This window comes from Telmatherina bonti (genome assembly GCF_933228915.1).
Source record: "Telmatherina bonti genome assembly, chromosome: 3".
Lineage (NCBI taxonomy): Eukaryota > Metazoa > Chordata > Actinopteri > Atheriniformes > Telmatherinidae > Telmatherina > Telmatherina bonti.
Genome location: NC_136621.1, coordinates 17,335,218 through 17,355,471, shown reverse-complemented (window position 1 = coordinate 17,355,471; position 20,254 = coordinate 17,335,218). Strand labels below are relative to the sequence as shown.

The window sequence follows — 20,254 nt, the reverse complement described above, 5'->3', positions numbered from 1 at the left end:
TAACAACATAGGGAAAACAGAGGGAAAAAAACTAATAAAACAAAGCAAGGAGTGTGTGTGTCGTAACTGCAGGAGTGTGAGTCACTTGCAGGACAAATTTTTAACAATATGTCTGTCTTTCCATGTCCTACTACACTGAATGCTGATGAGTTTGTTGTCATGACAACAGGATAGCCTCAGTGGCCAGAAGGTTATTTAAAGAGTGGGATGATGTGAATTTGTATAGGAAGAGATGGGGGTCAAAGCTTCAGATTCTTTTTTTTTTTTTTAAAGTGGGACATGCAGCTGCTACACCGTAAATGTGGCGTTTGTCACTTGTTTTGTAAAATCTTCACATTTGTGTTGAATACAGAACACAAATACTTTCATTTAGTGTTTTTGCATTTAGGTGTTACATGAGCAAGCAATAAAAAAAGGAAAAAAAAAACAAAAACCAAGAAGTTAGTTTTAGTTTTAACAAACAAAATAAAAGTAAATATGTATTTTTATTACATACCTAAAATGACTTTGAGTCAAAACATCTCTGATTTGCATCGGTTTTGATTTCATCGATACAAAACATCAAAATGAAACTTAACAGAAATGTCACACTAACTACGTTGCTGTTGTTCCCAACTTGCACCTTCTTCTCTGTGGTTTCACAGCAGCTGCTATTCACCTTGAGGAGCTAAAGGCGGAAACAACAACAAAAAAAAAACCAAACAAACAAACATATTAACCCAAACAAAAGTAACCCACATCATGGTTATCTTGTACTTTAGTGTGCAGACGCACATCTTCTCTAGGCTGTATTTCCCTCATTCTGCCAGTAGCAACACTCAGGTGTGGCAACAACAGAAACATGTACGTCACTTTGATTTGCCAGCCGAAGTTTTACACTGTTCTCTGACTATTTGAGCTCTCACTTTCTGAACAGGTTTTGTCAAGCGTTGGGATGTTGCTGTTGTAAGCAGTAACCTGCTTATTATGTCTGCGTTGGACCCTGGACTGCTTTCTGAAGAGCATCTAGTGATATTAACTTTACCTGCAAAACCCACCAAACACCAAAGTACCTCAGTGCGTAAATAAAGGCCATCGTTATATCATTTTTAAAAAAAAAAAGATAGTTGTCAAAGTTGTTAATACTATGTTCATAAATGTAATGAAATGGGATGAAGTTAAATAATTACCTGCTATTTTGGGATTAAAAAAACAATTAACCACAAAAGCCAAAATAGTTAGTTGCAGATATTTTTTTATTATACTTATTTTATATTGTTAAAATATAATCTCAAGTAGCTTTTATTCTTTATTCATTTCTGAGATGTAATCAAACAGAAACACATACCCTTGAAAACAGCTTCAGATGTGTAATCCGTTGAGTCAGCGCGAATGATGGTCAAAGTTACATTATTTAAATTTATCCTCACATAAACCTCCCCAGATGACTCAGAACTAAACCGCAGGACTGCATAAATGCATCAAAGAAAATATTAATGAGGACTCATTTTGCTCAAAGTCAAGTTTTAAAAGCCTGTTAAATGACATTTGTCCTACACACTGAAATAAATAGAAATCACTGACGAGTATGGAAACTGCATTTTGTAATAACACGCAGGATGGAAACGGATCCAAACAAGTTTGCATTTTTTTTGTTAAAAGAGCAAAACTGAGATTGTACTTTGATTTGACTTGCTATAGTCCTTTAACTACAGTCCCAGACGGAGCCAAAGATTATTTCTCCACTATAAGCCTCTCAGTGTTCTGCCCACATAAGGTCTGAAGATATCTACTTTTGATTAAAAAATAAAAAAAGAGGGGGAAGGGGTGTTACATAAAAATTACTGTACTTTTAAGGGCCAACTTTAACCAGGATTATTTGCTAATGGAGCAAGGCGGATTAATCTGAACACGTGATGCGTCACATGATCAAAAGAAAAAACTATTAGTGGGGTTACGGACATTAATGACATTAAAAAAACACAGCTGGAGTTTGGCTTTTCTTTTTTTTTTTTTTAAAGTAGTGTTCTGCATCCTGGCTGGATGTAAAGTCAGCTGCAGTTGGGAAGCATCTGCCGGGCGTATTAACAACTGCTCAGCACGGTGACATTTGTCAGGTGACATGTTTGTACATCTAGTGTTGAAACAAGTGATTCATTCCAGGACATCTACGTTTGCCATGCCGACACACATCGCAGCATCTTCTCATGTTGCCGCCGGAGATGATGATGGGACAGTATAGTTTTTGTAAACGTCAGCACATTGATGCTGAAGGTGTTGATTATTATCCAATCGATGGGGTAACAAACTTAACATTGTTAACATGTTAAATGGATCCAAAGTGGGACAGCCTAATGCTTAAGATGGAACAGTTTGAGTGTGTGCAGAAAGAAGTGTTAAGATGAGGACAACGGGAGAAGAAACAGCTGAAGAAGACGAAACAGAAATCCCTTTGCAAAGCTAAGCTTCTGCCACATTCATGGCACTGTAAACACCTCGTCTTCCAGCCCCTAAAGGCGGCTTGATGTCTGTATCCAGTCGTCTCCTTGGTGACATAAACACTAATCCCTCATTATGGGATGTAGGCGCTGGCACCCCTGGATACCTGCTTTTTAATTTTAATTTTTTCTTTTTATTCCCATATCACAGCTTTCCAAACTGAGCAGATTACTGTAATCTGGGAACACTGGTGCAGACAGATTAGATTAAGCTCATTACACACATAAAACACGTTGAGAAAGGGTTAAAACCATCTCAGTCCACTAGTTAAACACACCCCAGAGCACACACACACACACACACATCTGCACACACACGCATATTTTTGGTCATCTGTGGACACCAAAAGAGGTGGTGTCAAAATAAAAAAAAACAACAAAAAACTGATATCTCCCCTGATAATTCCCAACGAAAAGCTGTAAAAGAAGTTTCCTGTAGTGTTTAAGTGCAAAAAAAAAGTCTGCATCACCGACAACTCTGTCTCCATATGCTTTCTTTTTCTGTGTCCCTTTATAACGGCATTTGTTTTGGTTTTCTTTGTGGCGGGTAACTACCCACGTGACAAGTTATACGAATGACAGAATTAGCAGGTTGCTTCATGCATAAAGATCCCACTGGAGGGGCTTTGCGTAGCCACTGTAGCTTCTGTATGCAAGTGTTAATTAGAGAGAAACAGAGATAACAGTACTCCAGCCAAGTCTAGACTTCCTTCTTCCCTCATCCAGTACGTTTCCTTTTCAGCGATTCCAGCTAAGTGGGAGGAAAGAAATGTAATCAGAGAACGTAGAGCTTTCTATACATGAGAATAACGCAAATTATTTTTCTTTTTCTTTCTTTTTCTTTTAAATATTCTGACACAAACAATGAATAATCAGATTACCTCACTCTCTACCATCTTCAACCGGCCCAGTGCATCTTTGGCAGCATCCTGATGAGAAGACAATGAAATTATTTTTAATAAGAAATGCACATAATTCAGCAGAAACGTGCCATCCTGCACTCACCCTGTTGCCTTGACTGGAGTATTTTTTCACAGAATCAGAGAGCCCTTGTTTGAAGCGCCGCAGCACGTTTTCATATTCTGTGGAAATGTGGGTTAAATGTTAACACATAAATGTCATGTGCACCTATACTCGTATATGAACATGAGCTCTTCCCAAACAAGACTGTCATGTCATAATATGGCTTTTTTTATATGAGGTTTTTAAAAGAAAAAACATGTTTATATCTGATACAAAGGTTTAATGTATTGTGGTTTTTATAAAATTTACAGACTGAAAATGACACATTTTACCTCAAAACTATCCATAAAGCCACACTTATATGTTGTAAGTTTAATGATGATTCTTAACTTCCTTTTTGTAAAATAACTGATGGCAGCTGCAGCTTCAATGGCAACATTTACACAACATTTACACAAGCCAGCAATAAAGCCATTTCTCATCAACTGTGTAAAATAAGAGGACAAGTTATTGCAGCATTTAACTAACGTGTGGAAGAAGACCAAAGTTGTCAACTTCAGATGGTCAGAAACATTTCGGATTCACTACGACAAGTCTGTCATGATGTGGAAGCACCTGTCACATCATTTACACCCCAGTCATCTGAGAGGCTGCCGTCCAAAACACAAGCCGATTCCCCCAAATCAATACATTTAAGCTCAAATAAAGTCTGCAGCTGAAAACACTGAGTTTAATACTTTCCAGAGGAAATTTTAATGGTCTGATTAGAAACTGATTGAGGGAGTTAAGCTGTGGGTTTCAATCCCAAGAGCCGCGTGTCCGCTCTTAATCATGGTGTATCACATGCTCTGGGGTTGTTTGTCCATTAAATCTGGCAGATTGCACAAGTTAATGGAATAATGGAGGAGGAGGAGGAACACTGACTGCATATTCTTCCAAACCTTCACCTGGACGTCAATGCATGACAATCACCTAAAACAAACATTAAAAGTGACGGTCAGACAGGTAAAGTTGGCTAATATTATGCTTTAGGAAAATTCCCAAAGTTATGATCTCATTCTACATGTGTGTGGACGTCAGGTCCGTTTTTAGTAATGAGTCAAACTACACCAAACTACCAAATATACTAAGATTGATGGCATGTAAGATAAGCAACAACCAACCAAACATCAGCTGTTTCAGATTTACTTTTTGGGTTTGGATCTTACATTTCTATCTTGCATTGAGTAACAGAATTAATTTTCACTTGATTTGCTTTTATTTTCCATCTCAAAGATATCTGTTGTTAAATCAGTAACAGCCCAGGATCCACATTGAGTGTGTGTGTGTGTGTCCACCTTACCTGTGAGCAGAGCAGGAGAGCTTCGTTCCAGCTGCGCTTTCTGCCACTGCAGTCTGTGTGTAACCTCTTTGTGTTGATGGAGGAGCTCAGGTGGGGGATCCCGCCGATTCCTCTGGTAATCTGCGATCTGAGAGACAATCTAAATAAGCAACAAGACCGTAATTTCTTCGCGCCATTACAAACTTTAGAGAAGTACAGAAACGCATACCTTCCTCTCCAGCCGCTCCCTGTCATAGTTGAGGAGGCTGAAGCTGTGGAGTTTGTACTGTGGATCAGAGTTGTTGGAATGACTGCTTCTGCTACTTGCTTCGTGTTTGGGTTTGGACCGAGGAGATGGAGCCTGATACAAGCAGACAGAAACACACACAGAGGCTTAACTGAACTGAAACAATCAGCAAACAGAAGGAAAGCAAGTTTAAATAGGCTCCAACAGGCAGACTTCCTAACTTTTATGCAAACCTTTAACCCTATGTGCAGACAGAACTCTCCACATGCCTGGAGAGGCCCTGAATGTTGTCACTGGTGGAAATGCAGTCAAACATGTAAGACATCAATATGCATATAACTGTGTTTGCCATTATTAAATTGAGGATGATTAAGGAGATAAATATACTATATCAGATATAATGTGTTTAAGAAAAGTCTGATCAGCAGTTTTTGTAAGACTTGTGGAAATAAAGTTGTGTAACTGCAGGTGTTACTTCAGTATGATAATTTTCCATTACAGTGGTGGTGTGGGGGGCAAAATTGCACTAGACTGCTTACTGCAATACACACCAATACACTGTCTGATGCTTGCTATAACCAAATTTCTCCCTGTAATTAGGTTGCTTAAGTGCACGTAGATGCAGTCCAGCTAATGGCGTAGCTTTTATAACATTTAGATGCCCTGCATTGGAGCTGCATGATAAGCAGATTATTCAGAGGGCAGTAGATCACGTTCTGAAATACAAACAATTTCTTCCAAACACACTTAAAATGCAGAACGTCTTCAACATTTTCTCTAAGTGATAGTCAGCTGTCAGCTGCTGAGTGGCGGCTGCTGCTCTACTTTCTCCGCTCTGCCTCTGTAATGTTGCTGGCACTGCAGCTGTTAGCCTGCCTGCTGCTTCTTACTCAGCGGACATCACAGGTCATACACTACAGACAAATAGATTCGGTCTTCATGGAGCAACATTGTAAATTCTTTAAGAAGTAATTAAAGTTTGTAATGAAAAATGGCTCAATTTCACACAAAAATGTCTGAAAGGGCATGAAAAGTAGCTCAGTCTGGAGACAAATATGCCAAGTCGGATACAGCAGAGTGACTCTTCTAGTCAAAAAAAAAGGCAGTGTAACTTGGAGAAATGTGTCAACATTTCTGCACTTGATCTGTATTTGGGAGACTGAAGGACCAAGTTACTGATCTTGTTCCATGAGATATATGCACTTGCTGGATTTACCACACACTGTGCATTAGGTGTGTGAAGAGCCACCAACACTGCAGCTGTTTGAGAGAAGAAAACCTTTTCAGAGAACCAAAGTTCAGGAGAAACTATTAAGGCTGTGATGATATGCTTTTGTCCCGATTTGATTCAATTCCAATTTTTTGGGTGCCGATTTGATTTAAATTGTGATTCTCAAAATTCTTCGATATTGCTGATTTTCGTAGATTAAAAACAAAACAAAAAAATGTTTAAAACTTTTTTTTGCTTGTATTTTTAGGAGAAAACAACACAGTCAGACCCTCATTCTGCTGCTATAATGCCCAAGAAGACAAGTAAAAAGATCAATGAAACCAATAAAAATGACATATTTTAAAGTAGATGAATTTTATTTCATTAAAAATAATCGATTTAACAAAAAAAACAAAAAAACAAATCGATTTTAAAATTATGAAACAAAAAATCCTGATTTTCCATTTTGATTCAATTTTCCCACCACTAGAGAACAGTGATTATTTTCTCACATTTCACCGACGGCATTAGATAGTTGTGTTTAGGTGTGCAGTTAATAACATATTTGTCTGTCGTGTGGCAGATACATCTACTGACCTGCCCTTTTTCTTTCTCCGGCGGAGAAAGTGGTGAAACTGGATCGAGAACCACCCACTTCTCTGTCACCGGCTGCAGTTCAACTCCTGACACAGGTTCTCTGATCTTCACCCTCACCTCCAACTTTCCACCTGTAGCTTTACGTCCATCCATCACCTGTAAACACACACACCGTCAGAGAGCTGGTGTCCACCGGTGTGTGTGTAAATTTACTGAACACTCACTTCTATGATCTCTCTGATGTCACAGTGGTTTTCTAGCCCTTCGAGCTTCAGCTGAGCAGTGCCCACTACCTTGTCCGTTTTAAACAGACCCCTGTAAAAACACAGGGAAGACAACTGACAAAAAGGTACAACACAGATGATAATTACGGCACAGAACATGTACATAAACAGATGAGCATATCCTGCAATGTTACCCTTTATGGATGATTTCAAACTTGATGCCCTTTGACTGAATAACCCGTTTGAAGCCTCTGTGGGCCCGGTTGATGTTAAGTTTGAACTGTTCTTTAAACTCTGGACTACTGGTGTTCTTCACTGTGTTGGTTTTGTCCCTCTGGGCCTCCTCCTACACACACACACACACACACACACACACACACACACACACACACAAACTCATTAAAATGCATCTACATTACAGTGCACAAGGAGAAACATCTGCAGTCAGTGAGTGTGAAAGATTCTTACTGAGCTGGGAAAAGGAAACTCAAATTTTACACTGGCATCCAGGTCATTAGGGGAGACACCTGCAGAGGGAGAGGGGAGTCTGAGTATGCACAGATTTTGCCAGATTATTGCCAGATCATTTACTAAATGCAGACGACTCCTGCACCTGGTGGAGCTGGTAGGTTGATGCCGCGGATGATGTACAGCATCAGTTCATTCAGCGTCAGGTTAGAGTAGATCCTATATGAGAGACAGCGAGGAGTAGCATCTCAGAGCCGAACAATTCCGACTGTTTTATGAGTCACTGCCAGTCATAGAGCTGTTAGCTTGATATCATACTGGGGCAGAGGCAGACTGAGTCACAGTGAGTCATTCATCTTCCACTCTGCTGAGGTAAAGCACACCCTTTCATGTCCAAATGAACTAATGCATGTGAGGAAAATTAAACTAGAGCAGTCTAATGGAAAGAGCAACCTACAGATGGGGGAACTGTGATTGTATGTCGGGCTCAGATACCGACAGGAGACGGCTGGAAATAAATAAATAAATAAACAAGATAAGTTCAGATAAGTTTGTGTTCATTGTGTGGCTCTGCAACAGTTAAAAACGCACGGTCGTTACTCTTTAGGGTCATTTAAACTTAGTAGTTCTCCTCTTTAAGAAAGGAAAACTTATTAACAGTTGTTCCAGGTAAACTTATTATAATTTGATTTAATGTTTTACTATTAATTAAATAAACCTCATTGAAAGTTAGAATTAGGTTCTGATTTTCAAGGTAAAATTGAGAGATATTCCAGCCCATCACCATGATTAATATTTATTGTAAATGTCAAAGTTGAGGTTTTTCTTTTTTTATTGATGAGTCATTTGCAATTTTCCTCTGGGACTACTAAAGAGTTTTTAATTTTATTTAATTATTTATTTTTGAACAAAATGGTCCATTGACACTTTTATTTTTAGATATGACTGTCTTGATTAAAGCTTTCCTGTCTTTTGGTATTTTTTCATGATAACTGACTGCTGTACAAAATCATCAGGTTGTTTGTGGTGCTACAAGAAATGTAAAAATATCCCTATATTTATCTTCAGAAAACTCCAATAGTTATAAATTTTTTTTTAAAAAAAGACCAAAGCTGAAACATTATAGTACAGATTATAAAAAAATAAGGAGAAGAACCGGATAAAGCCCCCAACACTGCCATCAAAAAGATCACATATCTGATCTGAACTGAACAGACTGACTTGACGGAGTTGAATGTCCTCTCCTCTGTGTGGCACTTGGGGACTGGGTGACCCTTGGCATGGGCATTCTTCAGTATATCTATGCTGTTCATGGACTCCTCAACAAGCTTTTCAAACCTGAAAGAAAAAAACAAACATACATATAGATCTGACGTCATAACCCACAAGTCTGTTCACATGTTGCAGTGCACCAGAAAAAGCTGGATTTTTCTAAACTTGCATGTGTTACAGAACAATGAATACATTATGAATGACAGGATGTATAGAAGGAAGTGAAGGAAGCACATGGAATATGCAGCATGACATGAAAGTTACTTTAGGTGGAAAATCAATGTAAGAAAATATCCCACATTTACACAGAAGTGTTTAACTGAGCGATATACACGGTATGCAAGTAAAAAATAACTTAATTTAAACATTAATTTGATCTGTAAATCCTTACATTTTCAAATTTAAGAATCCAATAGAAAGGATAAATCTAGATCACCTAAGTGCAGAATTAAAAGCCGACTTGCATGCACCAAGTCACTTGCATGACTTGCTTTTATCATGTTTGTGTTGCCTCTGGCATGAAAAGCGCCTAAGAAATAAAGTTTGATTTAATTTTATTTATATTATGCTAGCACTTGATATAAATTTAAGAAGAGAGTACATTTAAGATTTTGACTTAAAAGTAGTGGATAGCACAGCTGAGGAACATAAAAAGAAAAGCACAAATAATGAGTTATATCTTACTTTAAGGCCTCGGCTACAGCGCCCATGAGAGTAAACTGCTGAGACAGGCCCAGACATTTCTGTGGATCAGGATTGCAGAGCAGGTGAGAATATATTAGCAGTGGAAACCAAATCCCACATTAGTCTGTTTAAACCCAGCTTAACCAGATGATTGTAGCATCAGGGTGCAAACAGATTTAGAGATCTATTACAAGAATTTTTTTTTTTTTTTTAAAAAAACAAACAAAAAAAAGTCACTTAAAAAGGAGTAAAAGGTGAGTTTTTAACCTCATGCTGCTTCCGCAACAGATCCATGAGACCCCGGTACTTCTCACTGGAGCGAGGGGAGACAGGGGAGGTCCGGGAGCGAGTCAGTGAGTAATCTTCCTCACTTACTGGAGTGCTTGGAATCTATTGGTTTTAAGTGTAACACAGAAAAGTGAGTTTAAGGAAAAAAATCTCTATTAACTACAACATAAAATAGAAACAAAAGGGATGATGTGGATCAAAGGACACATATGACATTATTTCTATAATTTACTGACATTTTAAAGAAAATTAATTACATTTTGATGAAAATATCACAAAAACACCACTGCTACCTTACCAAGTATGAAGTAACAAATTTACACACATCGGCCTGTGTTGCTGTGTGAACGCCTAACTCTGATCTAATCCTCTCTTCATCGGTGCTCCGTAACCCTTTAAACATGTTACTACCATATGAAACAAAATACAGAAAGACTGAGTGTTCAACAGCACACAAAGCAAACTCCGTTCAGACTAACACACACCAAACTGATGCTTGACATGAAAGTGATCCGCAAGTACTTTCTGTCATACTGCAATTCTACCACAACAAGCTGGTACTGACTGTTTAAACATCAGTGTATCCGCCTGCTGGCAGGTTTATTCCCATAAAAATGAGAAAAAGTAAAATTTTATTGTCAAAAATGGCCAAAGAAACCAGCGTCTTCATTGTCTGCATATTACGATACCTTAAAGTTTTTACGAGCGTCAATAAAGATAAGAAAGCTGGACAGGTCTACTCGGAGCTGGAAAGCCACTGCAGACCTAAAATACTTGCTGAAAAAGATATTTTAAAAACAAATATTTATTCTGTTTCTAATTTGGCTGGAATTTTAGAAACCCAAATATATGCTCTAAGTGGCCTTTTTTTTTTTTAAAATAAAACAATTTATCAATTTTTTTAGACATATCTGAGTAACAGCCAATGATTATGCAGCAAAAATCTAATTAATTCTGTCTTTTTTTTTAACCTGTCACTTAGAGATGAATATCTGCTTCCATGGCTGTGTGACATCCTGCTGACAGACAACAACACAAAGCAACAGAGGCCCAGGATTAATACGCTTGGTAGGAAAATAAATGGGTTATATGAAGCTAAATAAATAAATAAAAATGAGCCAAAAAAAGAACAAAAAAAAAAGAACACATGGGACAAGAAGCATTGATATGAAATAATATTATATCATTACTGGAATGAGACTAAAAATGCACACGCAGGCACACACTATTGTACAGAAGCAAACACACAAGAGATGGTTTTATTTTTTCCCCACCCCTCTTTTTCTTTGTATCGACTTTTTCTGTCACATCACAATCAGCTGCTGCAATGATGTCTTCAGCCCACTCACACTGTGAACATTTTGTTTAACTTTAAATACTAATGTGTTTTTATGATCAATCCATAACCTTAGTGATATCAACGGGAAGGCCAGACTTGGCAGCGGTAATCATGGGGTCCAGTCCTTTGGCATGCCTGAGGTGCTGCGCTGCTCCAGTCATGTCCTAAAATAAGCAGGAAGCACCATAAGATTAAATCCACTCCGGACAACAAAAACATGTTAAAGAAAAAAAAATGTGGTCAAGCCATATTAAAAACAATATATGGCAGGGAATAACATCTGTAGCAAAGACAATGAAAAAAAATTCTAATAAAATGTAGAAAAAGCAGATTACCTTCATCTGTTTGGAACGCAGTGCTGCACGCATGAAAGCCTGTCGTCGTAGCAACAAGAAATCCACTTGCTGCTGAGCTTAAAAACAGAATTAAAACAAACTTTGAAACAATTGTGTAGCGCATTTCAACAATGTAGGCAAGCAGATAAACATTTGGGCCTTGAACAGACCTTTAGGTCCCAATTTTGGAGTTGCAGATCCTCCAGGGGGTTGAGGAGCAGGAGACTTTGCTTTCTGGGCAGGTGGACGCACTGCTGGCTGCAGGAAGTTAGAACAGACACGTTACACAAACCTACAATACGTTTCCTAGTACCGCTTTTGTCTTCTTTAACAGGTAAGAGCTGAGAGAGAACTAAGTCATATATATATTATAGATAAACACATACATACACACACATATATATATATATATATATATATATATATATATATATATATATATATATATATATATATATATATGTATATATATATATATTTATTTATATTACTATATTATACATATTTTGTAAATAGCTAAATTAATTTGCAAAGGAAGAAACACTTATGATTCAAAACTTTGCCACATAAAGTAGTGTTTGTCTCATTGTGTGGCACACAATGAGACATTTCTCCATTTAAATTAAAAGCTATCAGGTTTCCTGGTTGCACAAAAATAATGTCACCATTTGGTGCTTTTATCTTTTTTTTTTTTTTTTTTTTAACCCCAACCTTGGCAGTCTTGCTCTGTCCATCCCCTTCTTCATCTTCTGCGTCTGCATCCTGATTTGCTATTTTCATAGCTGTTTCCAGGACACCCATGAAGTTCTGCTGACTGCCCTCTGAGCCCTGAAGGGGTGGACAGCCTGCAGGAGAAAAACATGAATAAAAAGTCAAATAATCCTTGAGGCAAAGCCCAGACACACACTGCATTTAGAAAGTTACCTGGAGGCACAGGTAGCTCGGACAAGTTTACAGGTCGGCCTGCTTTATGCGCTCTCATGGCATCTTGATATTGCTGTTAAATAAAAACAAAGGAGGAAAGGAAGAATGGAGAAGTTGATGAAACAGATTTTTCACCGTCAGACAGATACTGTTTCTGGCTGGGTGTATGACAGCCGCTGCTTATACAGGTACAATTATTCATTGATTTATATGTTTCCTTTTTAAAAAATGGAAAATATACAGGGTTTGTTTAGCATATACACAATAAAAGAAAAAATGGTAAATTCTATTTTTAAAAAAATTTAAAAAAAAGAACAAAACACACACACAGGGTGCTTTAACTCCTGCAAAGGCAAAATACATAACATTTCCCAAAAATATTTTCTCTCTTGATTTAAGGCAGGAGTTATCAGAGCTTAATGCTATTAATGCAACTTGCAGTTAGTCAATATGTGTAACTCCTTGAATTTACAATTAGAATCCACCCTACTGTGATAACACATTAAGATTGAGAACAGGATCTAAATCAGGAGTCACCAACTCCGGACCTCAAGGGCTAGCATCCTGCAGGTTTTAGTGTTTTACTGCTGCAACACACCTGATTAGTCACATAATGTATCAGAAAAAGTACTTAACAAGAGGAACATTTCAGACATGCCTACAAACATGATGACTTTTTGCAGTGCAGAAGCAATACAAGTCACAGCTGCTGTTTCACCAGAAAACTGATCTCCTGAAATTCTACCAGAGGTGGGTAAAGTGCAGATAAAGGTTTAAAGTCTTTGGGACAGGAGCCCCCTTCACTGGGGGTAGCACGAGATTTGTGAAGTACAAAAAATGTTTGCACACACTCGGACACAGCAATCCTAACACACAGCCTGCCAAACAAGTGGGTAAAGCTCAGCTCTACCGAGCGTTACCACGCAAGCAACACAATTCAAACACAAGTTTATGAGACTGAAACAAAAACATAAGAAAATGTTAAAAGCTTTTGCTAATTTCTCCCTTTCAAGACAACCACACACACACAGACACACACACAAATAAAGCAGAGACTCTCCTGATGACAAAGATGTGTTTTTCATTTCAGTGGGACAAAAACTCTGGAAGCTAGCAGCCAGAATCAGAGATCATGTCTCCCTTTTGCTGTTTTATGGTGAAGCTTTATTCCAGCGAAACTTTGCTCATGTGTTTTCTGCTGTGACTGCCTTTGTTTGAAATGATGATGAAAATGAAGGGGGTTTTATAGCAAAGTACTTTTACTTTAGACTTCCTAACATATATAATGTTGGGGTTCACTTCCTTTGGATCCTCACTGTGTTACTAAGGTGAACTTAGGAACTATTCCTGATCCTCCCAACTCTGATGAGTGTAAGAAGTGTTGAACAGCAGTCGATAGTTTACAGATAAAATTTAACTAACACCTGCATTAAAACATTTGAAAAGCTGCTCTGGTCCATCTTCTTTGGTTCTATATTAGCCCAGCTGCTCATCAGATATTACTATACTTGGTCTCAGATGAACTGGGCAGATGTCCTCTGGTTTTCACTGAAAGTAATGTGGTTTCCTTTAGGTGGAGAAAACCATTAACATGTCACACTTTGTTACAGGTGAATTTACACACACAATAATGCATATCCTGATTCTCACACTTTTGTAATAATCTCACATGTATCTGCTTTTTTATCTAAACCAAGATTATGCATACAGAAATTTCAGTTTGTTTTCAAATTTCAGGCTTGTTCAAGAAAAAGGCGAACTGTTATTAAAGGTTTAATTTGCCCAACATTTAGAGCACATTTAGGTGGTGAATTTGTAACACAGACAAGCAATGTGCTAGCTCACAAAAATAGTTAAATCTGGAGAAGTGTACAATGTGGTTTGTAAACTCATTGCGACTCCTTAAATTGGCACAAAGTCATCAAAACTTGAGAAGTCCTGTTTTGAAGGTTTCTTGATCAGTTGTTTCATGAGTTCATCTGACTTTCGTCAATTAATCTTTGAAGTTTTAAAACTTAGTCTCAGTGATTTTTAACAATCCTGATGAAGGTTATTCTGTTATTTTATCTGAGAATTCCCTACAAGTCACAATTTATTCAAGGAAATAGAGTAGAAACAGAAATAGATCACTAAGCAGCAGTACAGAGGAGTAAGATTAAGAAGTGCGTAACAAACAGGGTACTTAATTTCAGTAAAAATACAAAATATTTTAGGAAGTGAGGAAAAACATGTATAATCTAAATTTGCCTTTAAAAGCACCAGTCACAATAATTACAAGAAACATACCTTTATAATGCGCTGGTGCATGCGAGCCTTGCGATCATCTCCTTTGCTTTTGGCGCCCTCTGCTGCTTGCTTATATATGTCCATCCTTTGCTGAAGGGCCTCTGCCAAACTACTGGGAGCAGGCAGGTCTTTACAAGGCAAAAACAAAGGGATTCAGTATGAATGAATGATAAACACACACATATATATATATATATATATATATATATATATATATATATATATATATATATATATATATATATATATATATATATAAATGTGTATAAAGGAGTCTTACCAGCAGTGGGCACCTGTTGGGTTGCAGGAGCAGCTGCAGGAGCAGCAGGTTTAGATGAAGACTGAGGAGGAGCTGCACGATGTTCTGCTACAATTTCTCCTGGAGAGGAACAGAAAACAATGGAAATCTAGAAAGTTAAAAGGTTTTGTTCTTGACTTACGATGATACTTTAATATATTGTAGAAAATAAGTTTTAAAATTAAGGAGAGAAGTTTTTGTTTGTAGCAACGACTGAGTGCAAAATGATGAAATGGTTTGCATGGAACTGGTCCTGCAGCGCCATCACTGGATGGTTTTCTCAACAACTGTCATGGCTTTGGTTTGCCTCGCTCTCAGCTGTCAATCACATCAGGGCACAAGCCAGTGACTACATCAATGCAATGGGTCATGTCACTAGATAAGACTGCTTTTCTGTCTGTTACCCCTAAAAAGGACTCAAACATTTATGTACAATGTAAAGATTGCTCACAAGTTTTTATAATGCTATAATAAAAAATAATCAAATGTAAACAGTTGCATTGCTTTACCAGCTGTTAAACTAATTATATCCAAATTACATTTAAACGGAATAATTAGTGATTTTTACCCATTCAAGTTTAAATGCATAAATAAATACCTTTCCCCTAAGTGACAATTACTTAGAAGCACCTCAAGACCACATGAGGGTGTTCAATCTAAAATATATTTGGGACATAATTACTTAAAGCATAACGTATTTGAGACAAACAAGTCTCCAAAACATTCATTTGAGATATTTAGACTCTTTTTATGACTTCTTATAGTTCATACAAGTTCTAAACAGCCATTAATAAACGTTATTTGATGAAACTAACACGGACCAATGAGTTGGTGAATGTTAGAAAAATAAAAAAAACTTGAGATGCACCATGAGTTCCACTTACCAGGAGGAGGAGGAAGTAAGCTTAGCTGTACTGGTTCACCTTGGTCCAGTGCTTCCAGCAGCGAGTCGAGCTTCTGCACAGATGAAAGACAGCATTTTCACAACTGACACTCAGCATTTTCACCATAAGATTGTTAACATTAGCCGGTTTAAACCAATCTTACCTTGGCAGTGAGGTAATGCTGTTTGGCCTGGTCAGTATCACCGCTCTGTTTGGAGTGTATGGCGGCTATCTTGTATTCTCTTTGTCTGGCCAAGACGGCCTGTTTCAGCTCTGAGTGAAGTGACACATGTTCACATCAAAGAAAATAAAACTGAGCAACTGGTTGGAGATTTACTGTGAAGTCTAGCCAGGACAATTAATTGTAGGAGTTTTAATGAGTATTTTATTCATTATAAATTTAAATACTAAATTATAAAATTAAGACTTTATAAAATGTCAAATACAAAAAACGTCTGAATTGATGTATCAAAACCACATAGTATGTATTAAAGTATTCTGTTTAGCAAAAGGTCTACAAGTATGTGTTAAGGTAGAGACAGCAACTTTTAAAGTAAACAAAACAAAAAAAAGTTTGGGTGACAAATGTCTTTTGATGAGCATATTAATTATTTTCTAAATTTTATAAAAGCAATCATCTTGTCTTTAATTCTACCCTCTTGGTGACTTGCACAAACAGGCACAAACTGTTTAATTATTTATGTTTACCTGAGTGCTGGGCATCAGGTTGGCTGGGAGTGAGGGGAGAGATAGCAGGTGTGTCTGGAGTGATGGCAGCAGCGGGCTTTTGGGGAGGGGTCAGAAGCGTTGGCTTAGTGTTTGGAACGGTTGGTGCAGCCTCTCTCAGAGGTCTCTGAATGGAGGGAGGGGAGGGCATAAGTGCTGACTCTGGCGCTTCTCGTTCCTTCATTGATTCTGACTCAGCTTTAAGATTTGACTTTCCTCCGACAGCAACAGGGGGAGGGATCTCTTCTTCATTGATTGGCTTTCCGTTCTTGACAGACGTTAACATGGATTGTAATGTCTAAGTTTGAAGGGGGGAAAAAGAAGACAGTACATTTTGAAGATTAAGGAACATGCATGGTGTCAAACATAGAGGGAGTTTATTCTTTTCTTTATCAGTTTACCTTTAACCCTCGGTCATATCTTCGAACTTTGCTAGTCTCGCCTGCAGTCTTGGCATTGGATATGGCAGTCTGATACATTTCAATGCGCTCCAAGAGGCGAGACTCCAACCCAGATCCACCACTGGAAGCAGAATGAGCAGAAGAGTGGGATGTGATGCTCCCTTTTGGAGCAGTGGGTGTGGCAGCAGGAGGTGTTGGAGCAGGAGTGTGGTCCTCATCATCTTCCAGAACGTCATTCAATTCTGCCTACGTATAGCAAAGGAAATATACTGTAAACACCTCAAAAGTTAATAGTAATTCAACAGTCAAGTTAAACACAATAACTATGTAAAATGTTTCATTATTAACATAACTATTTAGGTTGTGAAATATAAAAATGGGAATGTCTCAATTTCAAAGTAAAGCCCAGAAAATGTATTCCTACATCAACATACAAGGCTGGAAATGTTGACACTGGAGGATCTGGGAGGAAAAAATATGCCATATTTGCTTGAATGATTTTATGAACTTATAGTCAAACCAGCTACACCTAACTGATCGATCCAATCCAATAGCTCATTGTCTAAAATTGATCAAATGTGTCTTTATTTGTGCAAGCTACCAGGAGATCTTCATCATCATCCAAATCCTCATCCCCCATTTCTTCATCATCCAGATCCTTCATACAAAGAGCTGCCATTTGCTCAATTTCAGCCATGGGAACAGGAGCTGAACAGAGGTTAAAACATCACAACCATCAATCATTAATGCACCAAATTTAGAGAACATGCATCTGTCTAGGTAGTGGTCGTAGCTACTTTCTTTCTTACCTCTTCCTTCACCTTTTTTCCCTTGTGGTCTCCCACCGCCTCCAACCAGACTTAAGAGCTCTGCCTCAAGGTCCTCATCATTCCCATCATCATCCATCCCTCCGTCTGGGGTTAGGTCAAGGAGAAGCCCCATCTGACACACAGGTAATAAAAGAGCTAATCATACCTTTTGTTTTATTTTGACAAAAGATTTTATGTCTCACTGTAAAAGAGGTGGCAGGTATTACCTGTTTGGCACGCGCCGCCCCTTGACCCCGAGCAGGGGGGTTCCGACTGCGACTCATTGACACTTAATACCTTAAATTAAAGAGTTAAAACGTTCAATTGAACCTTTTATAACACAAAACAGTTACAATGAAAGCAAGTTATACTAAATATTCTGCTTCAAGCTGACGTCTGTGCTCCTATTAGCTAACAACAGCTAATACAATACACAGCACAATTGACGTAATGTTGACAGGCTGTTTACCTTGACAGCTTCACGTAACGTGGTGTTCGACGAGTCCTTTAATCAAATCCACAATCGCCGAGAAACAACAGACAAAAATGCAGAACAAAATGCGTATAAATGTTCACGTTTTTTTGCGGTAGGTTTGAGCTTTCAAAGCAAGACGACTAAGCTGTGAAAATTACTTCCTAGACTGTGTCTCCCCTGGCAACGCGCTTTACGGCTGGACGACACGCCCACTGTCGACGTAAAATTCCGACGTCATGTTTAGTCTGTAATGAGATTTTTTTACAGGTGGGAAATTTTATATCCGTGTAAAAATAATTAATAACTTATCGCTTACCAGCTATTTTAACTTATCGAGGATAGTGAGTATAAACTAAGTTTTTTAAATCCTTATCAGGAAGTTTATTAATATCCATACGGTTTTCTTCACTCAGTAAGCTAAGTAATTTCACTAGCTAGCTAATAAATACAAATGTGTATTTTGACCAGGATACTTCCATCAGATTGTACTTTGGTTATATCCCACTTCAAGTTGTTTTAATAAACTTTTTTTTTTTTTTACCTTTAGAGAGAAGATGGTCAAAGGGAAAGCAAAGCTCAACAGCAGAGGTATTGCCATTTATCAGGATCCAACTTGTATTAGGAGAATTAATCTTGTTTGATCGATGTTGAAACATTTAGATTCTCAGGTGAAATGCTTAAAGTGTGTTTTTGCTTCTTAGTCACTCAGATTTTATATACAGAAGTGTGCAGAAGTCTCAGCTCCACCTAATTTCTTACAGTTGCCAGGAAAAGGGAAAGGAGGGAAGAAATGTATTGAAACAGGAAAAAATAAACAGAAACACAATAAATATGAAATTAAAGCAGAGCTTTTAAAGCTTATACATGCTCAAAATCATCATGTGGTATGAGTGCCTCTATTCACAGCCTGAACTCTCTTTGACAAGCTTTCTTGTAATTTCTTTAAATAGTCTCTCCATTTCTCTGGGATTCTTGAAGGACTTTCTAAAGCTCTTCTTATGATCTCCTTCCGTCATCTGTCTAGAGGATGTCACACTGCTTCAATAATCATCAAGTTCATAACTCCACAAAACCTGCTGCTGCTGATTTTCAGTCTAGTTCTAGTGCCATTCGGCCTACCTTAAAATCTTATCTTTCTTTTTTGTGTCTCCCAGAAGCTGCTAGTGACAAAGTACTTATCTATGTAGTGTTAAATAGTTTCTTTGCAGACTTTTCTGCTATGTGTAGACAGAACACTGATTCATCCCAGCAGCTAACGTCCAAAAAAATTTTTTTTAATGACCTTCAGAAATTTAAAAAAACTTTTGTTCAAGTTTTCTTTAATAGATTACAAAAAAAGTCTGTCTTCTTTTGCGAAAAATGTAGAGTTATGGGATGGCTTAAGACTTTTGTATTGTAAGTCAAGTTGCATCAGGGTTGGGGTTAATTAGGTATAACTTCCACTTCCAGTCTTTGACTGGACAAATGCATCCTTATGTTTTAAGATGATTTAGCTCCATCCCAGGCCCGATCACTCAGGTCAAGAAAGAGGAAATATCCCAGTGATGAAACTCCTGCAACTGATGTCCCAACTGCTCTCCATCAGAAGGTATTTCATTAAACAAATTAGCGCTCATATTCATATCTTGTTGAAGTAACAGCAAGTCTGTCTCAATTTGAAATTTTAGGACAAAGAGGAAGATAAAACAGAGGTTGCTGCCTTACTGCTACAATCACTTCTGCAGGAATGTGCCGCGATCACAAACCAACAGGATCATGCAGAAGGATCATTCACAAAAGAAGAAAATCAAGCAGAAGCTTCAAATCTAAACTTTACAAATGTGGCAGCGACAGGGCAAGAAGGAGACACTTTTAGCAGTCCCAACAATAATTTACAGCAGGGGAGCGGTGGATTACATAATGATGCTCAGAAGAGCAGAGAGACCAAGGAGGAAATAACATCTGATAAATCTTACGTATTGCCAAACCAAACACCGCCTGAACAACTCCAAGTCTTCTTGCCAATCTCTGAGGATGAGGGTGAATC

At 37.9% G+C, this 20,254-nt stretch overlaps 1 protein-coding gene across 1 annotated transcript; it reads right to left on the bottom strand.

Moving 5' to 3' along the window:
- Nucleotides 1-787: 787 nt before the first annotated feature.
- cc2d1a (coiled-coil and C2 domain containing 1A) lies at nucleotides 788-18,275 on the bottom strand. Its single transcript, XM_079238273.1, has 28 exons — nucleotides 18,223-18,275; nucleotides 17,981-18,050; nucleotides 17,754-17,886; nucleotides 17,546-17,652; nucleotides 16,945-17,190; nucleotides 16,526-16,841; nucleotides 15,981-16,090; nucleotides 15,818-15,890; nucleotides 14,916-15,014; nucleotides 14,636-14,763; nucleotides 12,350-12,422; nucleotides 12,137-12,270; nucleotides 11,596-11,683; nucleotides 11,426-11,502; nucleotides 11,159-11,254; nucleotides 9,731-9,853; nucleotides 9,464-9,522; nucleotides 8,729-8,845; nucleotides 7,653-7,726; nucleotides 7,508-7,566; nucleotides 7,234-7,385; nucleotides 7,040-7,130; nucleotides 6,816-6,971; nucleotides 4,991-5,122; nucleotides 4,783-4,909; nucleotides 3,483-3,559; nucleotides 3,359-3,406; nucleotides 788-3,228 (listed from the first exon to the last, which is right to left on the bottom strand). Exons 2-28 carry the CDS (start codon nucleotides 18,035-18,037, stop codon nucleotides 3,196-3,198), a joined length of 2,985 nt encoding a protein of 994 aa, XP_079094399.1. The 5' UTR covers nucleotides 18,038-18,050; nucleotides 18,223-18,275; the 3' UTR covers nucleotides 788-3,195.
- Nucleotides 18,276-20,254: the final 1,979 nt, after the last annotated feature.